Source organism: Genypterus blacodes, unplaced genomic scaffold (assembly GCF_046128005.1).
Source record: "Genypterus blacodes isolate CSIRO-AG114 ecotype Tasmania unplaced genomic scaffold, CSIRO-AGI_Gbla_v1 ptg000143l_1, whole genome shotgun sequence".
Lineage (NCBI taxonomy): Eukaryota > Metazoa > Chordata > Actinopteri > Ophidiiformes > Ophidiidae > Genypterus > Genypterus blacodes.
The window spans coordinates 1087444-1103581 of record NW_027466945.1 but is presented as its reverse complement, the minus strand read 5'-3'; the positions used below and the strand labels follow the sequence as shown (position 1 = coordinate 1103581).

The 16138-nt window shown below is 41.2% G+C and overlaps 1 protein-coding gene across 1 annotated transcript in view; it reads right to left on the bottom strand.

The window, feature by feature from the left end:
- Positions 1 to 828: 828 nt before the first annotated feature.
- man1a1 (mannosidase, alpha, class 1A, member 1) overlaps positions 829 to 16138 on the bottom strand; it is a 55851-nt gene continuing 40541 nt past the window's right edge. Inside the window, exons 6-12 of the mRNA XM_076165431.1 lie at positions 14112 to 14235; positions 13801 to 13894; positions 11955 to 12070; positions 9367 to 9586; positions 8296 to 8468; positions 7773 to 7888; positions 829 to 5590 (exon numbers count right to left, since the gene is read on the bottom strand). Of these exons, the coding sequence (XP_076021546.1) occupies positions 5464 to 5590; positions 7773 to 7888; positions 8296 to 8468; positions 9367 to 9586; positions 11955 to 12070; positions 13801 to 13894; positions 14112 to 14235 (970 nt within the window). The 3' untranslated portion in view covers positions 829 to 5463. The remainder of the gene's footprint in view (positions 5591 to 7772; positions 7889 to 8295; positions 8469 to 9366; positions 9587 to 11954; positions 12071 to 13800; positions 13895 to 14111; positions 14236 to 16138) is intronic.

The window sequence follows — 16138 nt, the reverse complement described above, 5'->3', positions numbered from 1 at the left end:
AAATAGATCTTCAACACAATATTTAGATAGTCACCAAAGACAACGCAACATTTTTCTGGAAAGTAAAACTCATTTGAAAACGGGCAAAATCAACAAAAGAGACTGGGTTCTGTCATAATGGCGTCAGGGGTCTAACACTGGATTTTGGATGAAAAACCGAATACATTCTGGATTCCCTCGTGTTCGGGGAGTAAAGAGACCAGATCGACATGAAAACAAGAGGAAAAACCAGAAACACAATGGCACCTACACACATCGTCCCCACCAGATTCCCAGAAGCTTGGAAATTCAGATTACTTGGGAAATGTAGTAAAGTAGCCTTATAGGACTGAATTACAATGAAAATAACCTGAGGGACACAACCAAGATATACTTTAGCTACATTCACGTTTCAGATCTTATGCTCAATTAGGATTTTAGTGAGATTCAATCTATTAAAAAATGATTAAAAATAAAGGATCTCAGTGTGCTCATGAACAAAACAAAATGTAATTTGTGTGGCAACTTGCTGGGTTGTGTTGTTCCCTCCAGCTGGGCTCAGATGGAAACTATGACACATTTATAATCCCGTCTCTCCACCGACAACCATTATTGTTGAGATGCTCAGTGATGTTGATAACAATGATGATGATGATGATATGAAGACTGACAGATGAGTGAGCTGAGCGATCCCACAGCGGCTGCACATCCAGAGAGCAGATTTGAATCAGATTTCTCTTTTGTTTTGTTCACACTAATCAGAAAAAAAGCAATTAAATGTCATTTCTAATGGCCAAATTCTGAAGAGTCTCCTTATGCACTTCAATCAAAGGCTTTTGGAATGTATAAATGTGTTGTCGATAGGCTTTTTATGTTTGTATTTACTGTATACAGATGTCTGTGGTGCTATCAAGCCAAGAGTTTTAGCAGTGGAACTTTTTCTTAGACTACAAAGAGGTTAAATGTCAGTCTGGGTTCCAATAAAGGCCACAAACCAACACACCCAACTACTGTGGAATCAATCTCTGTACTGTGAGTAAACCATATGTATATTTGCAATCCGGAACACAGTCAGAATGCTCACGTTTCTCATCTACATGCCTTCGCTTTAAAGAACAGCTTCAGTTTCTCAACACAAACACGGATCACAATGAAGAATCATGTTTGAAAGTAATAATATGCTACCAAACATTTCCTCAAACCAAAAATAATCAATGTTTACGCAGCGTTCACTGTGTTGCTTGTGTGTGAAGAAACAAAAAGGCTCCTCACTTCTGCTAAAGACATTTTCGTCTGCTTCGAAATGTTGTGCTTTCCGAGAAAAGGATGAACTAATTAAAACACATTATGAACACAAACATATGAACAAAGACAAAGGCATATCAAAAAAATCTTCACATTGATGGTACATTCATACAGTTCCTATCCTCCAAAAAAGGTTTGACCCCCACGTGCTTTCTTTGGTCTGTTTTTCAACCACTGACACACATATTTTCTGCTATATGTTACTTTCCCTCATTGTTTATTATGGGATGTATCAGAAGGTTTGTGTTGAACATTGTCAAGTTTAACACCTATAAAAATGCACCCAGTAAGACAAACTCATTGGCCCTGAGCTGCCCTGAAAGCTTCAATTGATCCTTTGGTCCTATTTTTACACACCTGTTAGCAGGTGTGTATGTGTGTGTGTGTGTGTAATACAGTATATGGCCCACTCTGTACTTATGCTACCTGGGGGTCAACTCCTGAATCCTCAACGCTATAATTGTACTACTACAGAATAAATTAACACATCACCAAAATCAACCATTGTAACATATTATCACATTATCACATGGATAATAAATGTCACTAAACCATCTCAAACTAAAGCAAACAGATAAACACACAGACGTGATTATGCGTACAGTGATACATAGAAACTCACAGAAAGGATTAAAGCCTGAATCTGCATCTTTTTTTTCAGCTGAAATCGAGTCACCATAATTCCTTAATCATTACATCCAGATTCAATAGACTCTTGAGACTAAACAGCACAATCATCACAGCCGTGAGTGTTAGCTCATCCACATCGTGAATGTGTTTCTACAGTATATTTATTCATCATTAATCAGATGTACGATACTGGAGGGAGAGTGTGATATTTTGGAAAAAGCAATCATTATCAGTATCATTTTCACCTCCATCATCCATAAAGGGAAGCCCAGGATGTGTTTAGACCATAAACCTGCAGCATATGAAAGCTGCTAGTGAAGCTGAGAGTCTCAATCCCCAATACGCAGCTAGTAAGGCCTGAACTATGGAAATGCATGATGGCTGCCATGTGTAATGTAGCCGACAGAAATTGAGAAGGCAACAGTGACAACCAAAACAAATGATTTGTCACACAAGGAAACATGTCATCGTCGTCTAAATTGGAGTGAAATGTTTTAGCGTGAAGATAAAAATAATGACTGCAAATTTTTAAGATGTTCCGGAGCAAAACAGGATTGAGGTTTTGGCTCTCACTTTGCCCTCTAGTGGTAAGGTAGTGGTAAACATTAAGTGTGTGTTTTTGTGTATATTGTCAAAATGGAATATAATCATGGCCTTAATCTTAGTCTCTCTCTTTTGCATCTACTGTATTTGTCAACAAATTTGCTTTGAGACAGGTGGAGGATGTTCTTGTCCACTCTTGAGCAAGTTACTGCCGGCTAGCTTGTTCCCCACTGCTTCCAGTCTGTGTGCTAACTCAGGCAAAACACATCTGGGACCAATATCTGTGTCAAACTCTCAGCAAAGAAAGTGAAAGTGTGTCTCCTTACACCTGCCATACCAAAGCATACCGGTCTGCTACACAAACTGTTGGATTGTCCCTTTAAAGATGATGCTTTTAAGTTGCAACTAAATGAACGAATCCTAACATTGGTGCCATGTTTCAAGCCCAGTCATTGTAAACAGGATTGTTAGGTGATCTGGTCCGCAGACGTCTTACTGTGTTATACAGTTTCATTTCCATTCAAGTAATCTATCAACATCACCGTCACATGAATCAAGAGCTGAGCTATAACACCAAAAACTGATTGAGAATGATTGCAGCTCACTTTGAACAACCATCTTCGATGTGTGTAAAAAAGGATAAACCTTGTTATTCGTCTTTAAGTGATTTTAATTTTGAAACACATATTAAAAATCAAATATCCATATATTAAAATTAGACATATATTTATAAGGAGATTCTTGGTCTTAGTCAGAAATACCCAACCTATGAAAGGATAGAATTTGTAAGCGTTAAACTAAAAACCAAGGCTTCTGTACCATTGGACATTGGTTCTCACCAAATGTCTGATATGGAAGTAAGTAGAAACTGTCACCACTAGATGTCAATGTGGTATAACTGGTCTCAGCTCAATGTGACGGCAACATGATGATGCTCAAACTGGGACAGAACAGCAACAACTAATACCAGTAACAACGAGTAGGTTCTACCTTTGAAAAATATTCATAGACAATGTTAAGTTTGGTGTTGAAGGGTTTGAAACATCAGCCGGCCCATCGGCCTGTGGCGTCGATGATCTGGTCCCTTGGTAATTAACAACAGGAGTTGATTTTCACCAACTCTTCAAATCACAAGAAATAAGGAACTGTCTTTAAATCATGTCTAGTTTTGGTGTATTCCTCATCTTTAGTTAAAGCTTTAAGACTACGACTCTACTCTTTTGTTTGTGTGAGCTGCTTCTCCCTTGGATTCGTGTTTGTCAACAGTGAAGGCACTAGATAGAAGACTAAAGTTGATTTCCACCGGATACACTACTGTGTGGCATCAGACAGATTAACTGTAAAATCCATGTGGAGTTGATTACTCCTATTGAGATAGACCCCAACAACACAAACAGGAATGCCAAGTACCTTTACTCATACAACCACACACACTTACAACCCTATGTGTAGTGGATAGAAAGAACTCTGAACAACACAATGGTAAAGCTGTATTGAAATCACTATGGCTTCTTGTGTGTGTGTGTGTGTATGTGTGTGTACGCAGGTGTGTGAAGGTGAAATATTACAGCTGAAGCTGAGCGTCCACATCTCCTCACGGAGGAGAAGATCCTACAGCCCTACGCGGGAACTGAAGGACAGACGGACATGGCAAGCCAGAGACAGAACAGAAAGACTGAAGAAGCAACAACATAAAGAGTTAGACCAATGAAAGACTTTGCTGACATACACAACTTAAATAGATCCTACATTTTGCATGAGCAGAATAAATAAATATCCTCCTAAGGTTGGATTTTGGTTAAAAATCAAGGCTCTAATAAACAGTTTTAGTTGCAGGATTCCCTTAATTTACTTAAAGCAGGCCAAGAACAAACTCTGAAGATAATTACTGCAAAATTAAATCTAGTGGAAAACTATCGGTCAAAACCAATAAATATCTGTGCCCATGTGAGTAAGAGGATAGAAGGTAGGAAAAGGCTTGACAAACAAACAAATGAATCAAGGAACAAGGATCGGGAGGAGGAGGTGGAGGAACAGCCAGGATTGAAGGTAATGAGGAGGGAATGAAGGTATTAGCAGGTAAAGAGTTTTGTGGCTCATAATCCTGTGTCACTCCTAACCTGATGGAAGGAAAAGAGGAAGTGAGGTGAAAGCAGCGGCTGGATCAAGGGTTTATAAAAAAAGAAGCCTGTGTTGTGCCGTATCTTTCCTTCCCCACTACAGCATTTGTCTGAAGACGGTTTTGAAGTCTGGTAGCGGTGGCACCAGTTCTTAGTCACATCGAAGAGGTACAACAGAGAGTAGAAGCAACATGGGTGAAGTGAACGAAGCGTCGTGTAGATCAGACTTATTATCCCCAGATGAGAGTTCCTGGGTATGTCACCCGTGGCTGTGGGTCAAAATCGCCACATTACGGTGTTGCAGCATTTCTCATCACAAAAAAAACAACTGACAACAGACAAGCAACTGACAACGAAATAACTGATGAATAATGTGATAACTGATTGAAATGACCCTCTGAATGAGCTGAAAATGTAACAAAACCTGACATATAATGAAGGAACATCTTCAGGACATATTCCCCTATTTAAAATCCGGGGCGTACAAAAAAAGAAAAAAAGAAAAAAAAAAAAAAACCCATACCAGTCTGAAGATAGTACCACATTATGATGTCATTTATCTCACCAAAGTTTGTGTTTTTGTGTTGTTACATTATTCGGCAGTAATCTTATCTGTAGTTGCGAAAGGTGTTCAGGCCAGCGTCAAGACAAATGGAGCCGAACTCTTTTCACTTCCTGGACTAAATTCAACAAGTGCAATTCAGAGGAGACAAGCCTGAATTCAGTTTTGACCTCATGGGAAATGAAAATCAATATGAATGAAATCGAGAGGCATCAGAAACCACTGGGAGCTCCAAATGCTCAACTCTTTAGACAGGTCGAGGCTCAGGTGTACAGGATCAGAGGAGGTTGTACTTGTCAAGGGGAGCAGTTGCAGAAAGGTCCACTACTCCACTTCATTGGGCCTGTCTGTTTTGTCCTTCTTAATAACAGGCAGAGGATGAGCCTCAGTGTTGAAGACCCAATGATCAAGCGGTAGGTGGTCGTCGTCAGAGAAGAGGAGATACAAATACCTAGGAGAACACACAAGAGAGGAAGGATTCATTTAGTTATTCAAAAACTCCACAGGAAAGCTTCCAAACAGATTAAGGGGGACGAAAGTACAGCCCTGGACTGATGACTGAGGCCAAAAGTCCACTTCTCACACCAATGATGTTCGGTCTGGTTCAATGAAGGTTTCGTCCCCTGGTACAAGTCATTTGGACAAGTCTGATCACAGGAATCAAAACAACTGCACCAAGGCAGGTTTGAGGAGGTGGGGGAACATAATCTGTGTGATCTATTGCTCTACAGACTGATCTAGAACCAGAGACGGTTGTGTGTTGATACTAAATGTTCTTCACACATGACAAGCCACTTTTCTACACATCTCCTGCTGACTGAGTTCTAGGCTTCTTTTATACCTGCAGTCCACCTTTTGTCAGATTGTACCTCATTTTATTTGGTTTGGTTGGTTTCACATGGCATTGAAGGAAGTGCACCAAACTGTTAGGAGTTCAAAGTGTGTGTTATCTGTCTGGTTGGGGCTACAAGTGCTCTTTCATTTAAACAAGCTGATGACAATGGAACAACTATAATATGAACCTCTGTACTGTGTCATCATATTAATCCTGAGATCCCTCAACAGTAGACACCTTCGCATCCCCAACTAACTCCCCACAATCCACATTGTCAAGCTGGATTTGGTTGTAAAAGCTTGAAGACGTTTCTCCTCTCATCTGAAGGGCCTCTGCACTTGTGACTGACTGACAGGGATTGTCAGGATTTAATCTCTATGGAGTTGTTATCACGGTCATTGATACTCCTTCTGACTCATTATCAGTACTCCTGATCAGTGCTCCTGGCTGCTGTAACAATCGTCCCTTGAGTCGTTGGAGTCCCCTGTGGGCAGGTGTGGACAGTTGGGGTTATCCTTTCTGTTGTAAGGTTGTTTGTTAGAGGGTAAATGGTTGTTTAGTGTTCTGGAGAGGGATGAAACAACAGCATTGCATGTGGGCGATAAGTGTTGTCATAGACTTCATCCTCTGTTCAATGATGGTCTCTCTATCTACCTTATGTTTCATGAATTACCCCCAGGGTGTACAATAACCTCCAAAACATAGTCATCCACCTGCTTTCTGCCAAGAAAGTACTAGACCCAATGAGGGCCTGAGGGCAGACAAAGATGTGAAGTACAGCAGTGTCCTTGGCAGCATGAGGATGATGCATACTGAAACTGCTTTGCATAATGCCAAGAAATAAGTGAGTAACATTAGGAAGATTAGGCAAATATATCAGGTTTGCTGGTAAATGAGGCTGACGATGCCCGTGTCCAGTCAGCTCAACTTCTGATATGATGGCTAATTTATTGTGTTACCCTCCACAGTGATGCTCAGTTACACTGACTGTCTGTGAGCAGCCGTCAACCTGAAAAGTTGATGTTAATGAGACATTTTTCTTAACCCCTCTGGTCTCGGCATGGGGAACCTGTAACAGTTTGTTGTGTGTGTGTGTGGATTAACCAGGGGCAGAGGTGATGCTTGTTAAATTTTACAGCCAATAAAAATGCTGGACTGGACAGCACTACACTCCCATCAGGCTCTGGTGAGCTTGACTTCCTGTCAAAAGCTGCCGGGTGCCCGGACAGAACGATGTAAGAAGAGAAGACAATATGGTGGTGGAGGTCATATCATTTCGGATGGGAGCAAAAGAAAAATAGGTCACAATAAATTTGCAGATAAAGTGGGACAAAGAAGATTGCTGAAAAATTTAGAACAGACATCACAAAATCTGTCCACCATTACAGACACAGATACAGATTCAAGTCAGCAGTGAGTCCAGCTTGACTTGGTACAGAAATAAATAAAAATGGGACAATCAAGAGGACTTAATGAACCCTGGTGAATTCATTATACTGCATGTCACTGACTGCAAGAATGAGTTCATACGTATAAATAGTCTGTGTATATGTGTATAAATCAAATGGATATGGGTAGCTGCTAATTTGCCTGATTTGTCTGGTCAGATGTAAGAAGTGGAAGTTTCCTTACTTCTCTTATGGACAGCAAAGATACGTACAGTATGTCTAAGCCAAGCAAATGTATTTCTGGCTTTAGTTTTCTCACTAGAAAACATGGTGTGTGAGGAATGTACAACATTTGGGGTAATTTTACATGTGCATGCGTGTGTGTGTGTGTGTGTGTGCATGCGTCTTACTTGAGTGTCTCCGCCAAGAAGAAGCTCTGTTGCACGTCGTCATGGTTAGGAGATAAAGCATAGACGTCTCTGATGCCGCTGTAGCCTGCGCCTACCTTACAATGCTTCTCCAAGGCCTGAGATAGAGATAGAGAGAGAGAGAGAGAGAGAGAGAGAGAGAAAGAGAGAAAGAGAGAGAGAGAGAGAGAGAGAGAGAGAAAGAGAGAAAGAGAGAGAGAGGCGGAAAGAGAGAGAGACTTGTACTTTAAATATTTCAACTGAACTGAGGATTAGGAAATGAAAATCTCAAACTTGCTATAATTATTTAGAAAGGTTAAAGTTAAATAAAGCTTAGAGCTTACCATTACCAATATGATTTATTAATAGTCTTTCAAAGAACTATAGATACTTTACATTAGGTAAGATTGTTTTTTGCTTTCAAATTCACCATTAGTTTAAAGTGAGTTCTGCATGATGAGACCATTTCTGCTTTTATCATAGGCAGTGTATCGGCAGCTTTCATCTAGGTTAAAAAGTAACTTACCTGTACAGCTTCCCAGCCCCACTCTCTGTATTTGGGGTCGTGGGTGAACCTCCACAAGTACATGTAGGTCTCGATGACCTCTGGACGGAGGATGAAGTACTTCTCATTCTGACGTGTGGCGATGGCCTCCACCCCGCCATCAAATCGAAAGGCCTCTGGACCCAGCTTCAAAGCTGTGGACAACACAGCATGGGAACATGTGTAAAGCAAGCTAATGTTGAAACCAGTAAGACGAAATGCAAACTTTATTTCAAGAGATTCACCTGCTTTCACACGAATTTCAGGATATTTTATTTATGGTCATGATTGACTTGAGTGCAGTGTCGCAGTCAATCACACTGAACATGTTCATGAGGTAAAACATATTCAACAGCATGTTTGAAAGGCAGAGAGGAAGTAGTGGGGAATAATAACACACTGTTTGATGGAAATGCAGCAACAGTAAAACAAAGGAAAATTTGGGTAACAATTGCAGAACATGTCAATGAGGTTCTATGAACTGTGACATTTCTAATTAGTGAAATGTGCAGAGAGGGGCAGAAGAGCCACAGTTCACACAAAATGGAAAAACAGCCAAAAAAAGGCAGACAAACATTTTTGAATGAGAGAGAGCATTAGTGTGATGGTATTCCTCTATAATGTGATGTTAAAGTTGACGGCAGCCCTACAGGCCTGTACTACAATGCACTATTAAAGGGGTCCGCTATGTTGAAGCTCAAGTCTAATTTTACGAAGCTGACTCACTTCAGATTGCAGTCTGTCGCCATGGCAACTTAAGCTCCATGGCCATTGCGGTCCAGAACAGCATTTGTTGGGTGAAATATAAAGCACCACCTCTTCCAATCACCTCGCTTGAAAAATAGCTTCACCGTTCCTGAAGGATCCCCATGACGTATGTTTATGGAGTCTCCCCATATAAGGCAGAGCCAGGATATTTAGATGCAGGCAAAATCCAGTTATTAATCCAAAAATCAAGTTCAGCTCAAACTTATAATTTTCCCAATTAAAATTGGAATGGCCAATAAGGAACGGATTAAACAGTGTGAGTGTGTGCTTGCACATGTTTATTACCAGTTCTGCTGTAGGACTCGTGACATGTTCGGGTGATCTCTGCTGCTTGCTCCATCTGGTGGCCAGTCTTGTCATTGGGTGCCCCGTCGGCTCCCAGAGCAATCATACCACCTGCAAAACAGGTCAAGTGACCCATCTTGTGCTCCAGCAGTCCACCCTTCCACTCTGCTATGTAGGTCAGTCCACTGCTGGACTTCCTCATCAGGTTGGTTTCGATTGCCTGAAACACACAAAGAGACAGAGAACATTTTTAAAGTTTGAGTTGAGCTTGAATTATTCTTTAGAACAGAAACAATAATGTGGTTTTCCCTCAAATCAAAAGATTGGCCTTCAAATTGGAATAAACTGGAAGTAATCACAAATGAAGGAAAGTGACTCAATGCACTTACATCAGCGTACTGTAATTACACTTAGAAATGTGTGAGATATTCTAATTGATTGAAAAATGGTCAGGGTTACTATCATTATTCTACATATTATTATTAATAGAAGCAGCGGCAGTTGCAGAAGCAGTTATAGCATTTGGAGTCCTTGCACCATATATTGTTTTTTTGCTTGGGATATTATTATTAGGGGTTCAAGTACAGGCAGTGCTGACACCAAACATCAGAACCTGTTCTAAATCTGGTGCCAAAACGCAATAATGGCTCCATCGGCTAAAGCTGTCACAGATCATGAAGTGAAATTTACAGTGAAATGCAGATCTAGCCATACACAAATATTATATGTCAACCATAAGGGGGCGCCATCATAAAGGCAAATGCATTTTGGTTTTTAACTTCATGGTATTTGTATTTTTATGTTCCTTGAATTATGATGCAGTGGTATTTGACATGTCCGTAAAAGTAACTTCTCCATGTATATCAAAAATGTTTAAATCTCCAATGCTGACATGAACTTCTCTCTGGATTTTTGACTTGATTGATTTTGATTTTTAATACTGAATGAGTGCCAAACGGTTATTTAGATTCTCATTATGGATCATTTCCAATACATGTTGGAAATTCACTTTGTATGCTGGAAACTTGAGAGCAGTTATCGTGGTCTTGGTAAATCTGTTAACTGAGAGACAGAGGGTAAGACATACTAGTTTTGTGGCCTTTTACAGGCAGTAACATGACAAACACTGTCTGTCCATGTTTACTAACATGGCACAGCGAGGCCTCATCCATAAGATATGCATGTTTGGGGTAATGCATAAACATTGTGTTGTGAAGCAGCAAAAATGGGAGGAGAATGGAAATGTATGCATATGGATTTGGTGGGGCTGATTTATCACGGGTGGTCACCGTTGCGGAAAAGGGAATTGCAGCAATTAGGAGGAGAGAGTGTTTCTCAATAGAAAATCAATCAATCTTCTTATATGCAATCTTTTGCTTGACTATCATTATTAGCATTTCTGTTTTTTTGGTTTACATTTTACAAGAAGTCTTCAGAACAGTGTTGGGGAAGAAGGAATGGCACTTAAAGTCCAAGTTTCTTTGGCGTCAGTCAAAACGGCAACACCCGTGCAATCAAATAAACCAAAAAGAACAAACTTGAAATGAGGATTTTACTTAAATATTTATATATGATCCAATAGGTTATGTCCAAAACACATAATTACAGATGGTATTGTGAAGTGGACCGATGTAAAATGAAAATGAGAGAGAGATTCTAGTGAAATTGAATTCACATCTATCATTTGCCGTGACCTGAATACATTCATGAAGAGAAGCGACGCCAGCCTTTAATAGTGACAGTGTATTCAAATGAACTCTCTGCGTCTGTGCTTATTTACATAATCACTCTTAGTAAATAAGCTGCTAAATTGAAAACATCTGGTGCCACATAAGTTTTCATCCTGGATGGTAATTTGCATCATGTTAAGAAAATTTGTCCCGAGAGTCATAATTGGAGGACTGTTGGGACTTGGTGGAGGTATGCATGCTAATGATGGTGCTTAATGTATCCATCCCTTCACCACCGAGATTCCACAATGATACAATGCATTTCAAACAGAAATCAGTGGAAATAAGTTGAGGTGTTAAACAATTCTGTATAGTAAACACCAGAGAGCTCCCCGGTCTAAAGCAAATAAAAGGTTAAATGTTCCTGCAGTTGATTCTTAGTTGCCACAGAAAATATTTTCTACCCAGTGGAATTCATGGAGACAAACAGCAAACATTGCTTGTCACCATGACTTAACTAGGCTATTTGTTTAACAGAGTTGGCTGTCTGCATGGGTGTGTGTGTACTGCATATCTTATGTAGTACACTGCTGTTACTGTTGATAGTGTTCAAATTCATCTGTCTCCTTTGCCTTGCCTTCATATGAATGAATGAATGAACCATCAAATTTAAAAGGGCCATAAATTACAGATTGATCCTTTACAAACCAGGAAAAGACAACATTTAAGCTATATTGTGTTACAATAACCAACCATTGAAGTGACTTGAGATAATGTTTGTTGTGATTTGGCGATTTGGCAATATAAATCAAGTTGAATTTCAATTGATTTCCATCCTAAAGACTGAGCTGATTGGCTGATTCTTCCAGCACTGCTATTTGGTCTGTGAAGGTATGTTTGTGTGTGTGTGTGTGTTACCTGCAAGGCATCATAGTACATCTTCTTGCCTTCCTCATCAGTCTTGTCAGACATCAGCCAGGCCTTGAGCAGGTACTCATAGAAACTGTCGCCTAAACCACCCACAGATACGTGATCTAGAAGATGGAGATTAAACACAGAGGCATCACACACACATATACATATTCCTGGTTTAGACATGACACAATGTGCATGAAACTTCCCAAATCTACAGGTAAATGTTGCTACCGCCTATATTGTTTTTGCTAATGACAAACTAAATACATAGGTACAAAATGAGTTAAATGTGTGCAGCGCTAGAATCTACACTGAGTGACAATGATGAATGTGTTTGGGGGATTGGTATCCTAGGTAGGGTTCCAGCTGGCTTAGCAATAGCTGTGCATTTGCCCGACTGATCCATCACCGAAGGCTCATCCATATGCATGTGTCATTAGTTAAGTCCAGCCTTGTTTGTGGGGCGCAGAGATTAAATATCCATTGTGATCATTTTCAAGTGAGGATGACCACTGGCATGTGAAGGTGGTCTGGTTTTGGACTGATAACTAAAAGTCATGCAATGTGTTATTATAATAGCTTGAGGGGGATTTTGTGGCAAGAGATAATTTGCAAAACTGTAATGAAAACAGACTCTGTGACTAAGTGCTTACGAAGGACACGATGTCTAATTGGGGGTGTAACATATTTACAGAAGCATGTCACATTTTGAATGGACTGCCATTATCTTAAATTTAATCAGAGAAAAATAAGTTATTGCTGTTCAAGATGGAAAGCCACAGCACAAAACCGCAATTTATTGAAAGGTGGAAAAGGATATGCGTGACACACTGTGGTTAGATTTATTTTCCCAAATAGATTGTTCTCAAACAAAGCTAACGTGGCAAATGGACGGAATATTGTGGCAAGGGACCATAGCTACCCCAATCACCTTATCATCTGGGTTGATATGATTATATTTTGGCTAAACATGATATCACCTTGAACCTGCTGATAGCCATTTCTCTCATTATAGCCGAAGCATTTGGTCAGCATGAAACGTGACAACTACAGATCTTGGCAAGCCTGTTCCATGTTTGGTTGTGGCAGGATGAAAACATTAAAAACATTGCCAAAGTCACAATAAAAATATTGAAGTGCCTTTTCAAAAACTGTCAATAGAAACACGGCTAATGACAGCTAACGAAACTAAGGTTTTGCTTGATCGGGATTTGCTTGATTGTTTATCAGCAGGATATCTAACAGATTTTAGTATGTAGGTGGTGCTTGTGCCAAGGAGGAGTTGATACAGGATTATATAACATTGCAAGATAGGGCATTTGTTGACATTTTCGTAAATTTCTGTAAATCTCCAATCTTCATGAGAAAAAAAGAAACCTATAATGAACAATCAACAGGTACAATATAGACCAAACCTAGTTATCGATCCAAAAAAACACATTAGAGTTTGTAACTTTATTTGCCAATTAAGTTCCAAAACCTTTGGTGTAATAGAATTAGTAAAGCAGACCTTACAACTGCTACGGCATTGTGAACCAAGTTTTCTCATTAGAATTTCCATTTCCGACATGTATTGATTTCCATTATTCTTTATTGTTCGTAGGGAGATGAGATGAGATTTCCTGGAAAGGAACTCTCTCAATATCCCATAACTTTTCCAAAACCTTTGGGATATTCCATCTATTTCCAAAACATTTCAATTTTCCAGGATGATGAGCTGTCAGTGCTGTGACTAAAACACCACCATCACAATCAAGTCCTGAACAGACACAGCAATGTAGGAGACAAGAGAATGAAAGAAAGAAAATAATAACATGAAAAAACTGTAAGGATGGGTTCGATGACTTACGTTGCCCCCACTGGCCACTGTTGGGGTTTAGGTAGTTAGGATAAAGCCCTTGGGGTTTGTCTAGACGATTTAGGACTTTCCGTATATTCATCACCTAATGACAAAACAAATACAACACACACACTATAAATGACACAACCCTTCAATCATCTAACATTTTGTCGAAACAAACTAAAAGCTTCCGGTTGATACATTTTTCAACTTTTAAGAATTACAATGCTGAGGTTGCAAACACATATAATACAAGTTGTGTTATGATAAAAAGATTCTCCTTATATGTTGCTGGCCATGCAGTGAGTCAACACTATTACCTTCTGAGCAAACTCTGGGTTTCCGGAGAGTTCGCTGAGGTGCATGAATTCCAGATGCAGGGTGCCGTACTCTGCCAGGATGCTGCTGCCGCCTGATGCCCAAGGCCAGTTTCTGCCAATACCACTGCACCAAGACAGAAAGGTAGGGAGACATTAAAGTCCAATCACCTAAGTATATGCTGAACTACTGCTGGCATTTTATTGAATAGAAAAACGTTCACTCAGATCCAACAGTTGTGGAGTAAATTTAGCTGACATTTATATTTTCCAAGAAAGCCTGAAAGTGATCATCATTTGTAACTTCATTAACCAACATAATTACAATCATTACACAAAGGTTATTAATATATGAATCTGATCTGTAAGAGTCTTAAAGATCTGAGTAGAACGGACTTCTTAATGATTCACCTTTACCAACCCTTGCATTCCTAACCAGCACAGAAAAGTGTGTGTGATTACGGACAGATCACCTCCACAGACCTGCTATAAGCAGAGGGAAGTCTAAGGAAACTATGAAGCGCCGTTTAGCGCACTAGTGAAACCAAACACGTGCACCTAGAAAACACACACATGACAAACCTCCCACATATACACTTGTGAAAAAGCACACACATACTGGTAAAAGCGCACAATCACACAGGGGTGAAGTGTAGAGACCACACACACACACACACACACACACACACACACACACACACACACACACACACACACACACACACACACACACACACACACACACACACACACACACACACACACACACACACACACACACACACACACACACACACACCCCTTTGATGCAGAAGAGCATACAAGAAGGTCAACGACATCCGATCCTCCTTCCATCATCCGCCAGCAGTCCTGTCTCTACCACCCTCTCCATCATCTCCCTCTCTGTCCCAATTCTCTCCCCTCTCTGCCCAGGAGGTCCTCCAGCTCATCACATCTAGCCGCCCCACCACCTGCTCTCTTGACCCTGTCCCCTCCTCTCTCCTTCAGTCTGCTGCACCGGATCTTCTTCCCTACCTGACCCACGTCATCAACACGTCTCTGGCCTCTGGCTCTTTCCCCTCTGCTTTCAAGACTGCTAGAGTCACTCCGCTTCTAAAGAAACCAACTCTTGACCCTTCAGACATCAAGAACTACAGACCGGTATCCCTTCTACCCTTCCTATCTAAAACTCTTGAACGTGCTGTCTTCAATCAACTGTCCCTGTACCTCCACCAGAACAACCTTTTGGACCCCCACCAGTCCGGCTTCAAGGTGGGCCACTCGACTGAGACGGCCCTCCTGGCAGTGACCGAGTCACTCCAAACTGCCAGAGCGAACTCTCTCTCCTCTGTCCTGATTCTCCTGGACCTGTCTGCAGCATTCGACACGGTGAACCACCAGATCCTTCTCTCTACCCTTGAGGGAATGGGTGTCTCTGGCTCTGCGCTCTCCATGTTCGCGTCCTACCTGACAGGTCGCTCCTACCAGGTAACACTGAGAGGTTCTGTTTCGAAGCCACGTAGGCTCACCACTGGGGTTCCGCAAGGTTCGGTCTTGGGCCCTCTTCTTTTCTCCCTCTACACAACATCTCTTGGTTCGGTTATCCACTCCCATAACTTCTCCTACCACTGCTATGCTGATGACACCCAGCTGATTCTGTCGTTTCCTCCTTCTGACGCCCAAGTGGAGACGCGCATCGCTGCTTGCCTGGCAGACATCTCGGGGTGGATGTCGAAGCACCACCTGAAGCTCAACCTGGACAAGACTGAGATGGTGTTTCTCCCAGGGAAGGGCTGCCCGCACCGAGACCTGGCCATCACCATAGATGACTCCGTGGTGACGTCTACTCGGACCGCGAGGAATCTGGGTGTGACCCTGGACGACCAACTGTCGTTCGCGGCAAACATCGCTTCGGTGACGCGTTCCTGCAGATTCCTCCTCTACAACATCCGGAGGATCCGTCCCTTCCTCACCGACAAGGCAGCGCAGGTGCTGATCCAGGCTCTTGTCATCTCCCGCCTGGACTACTG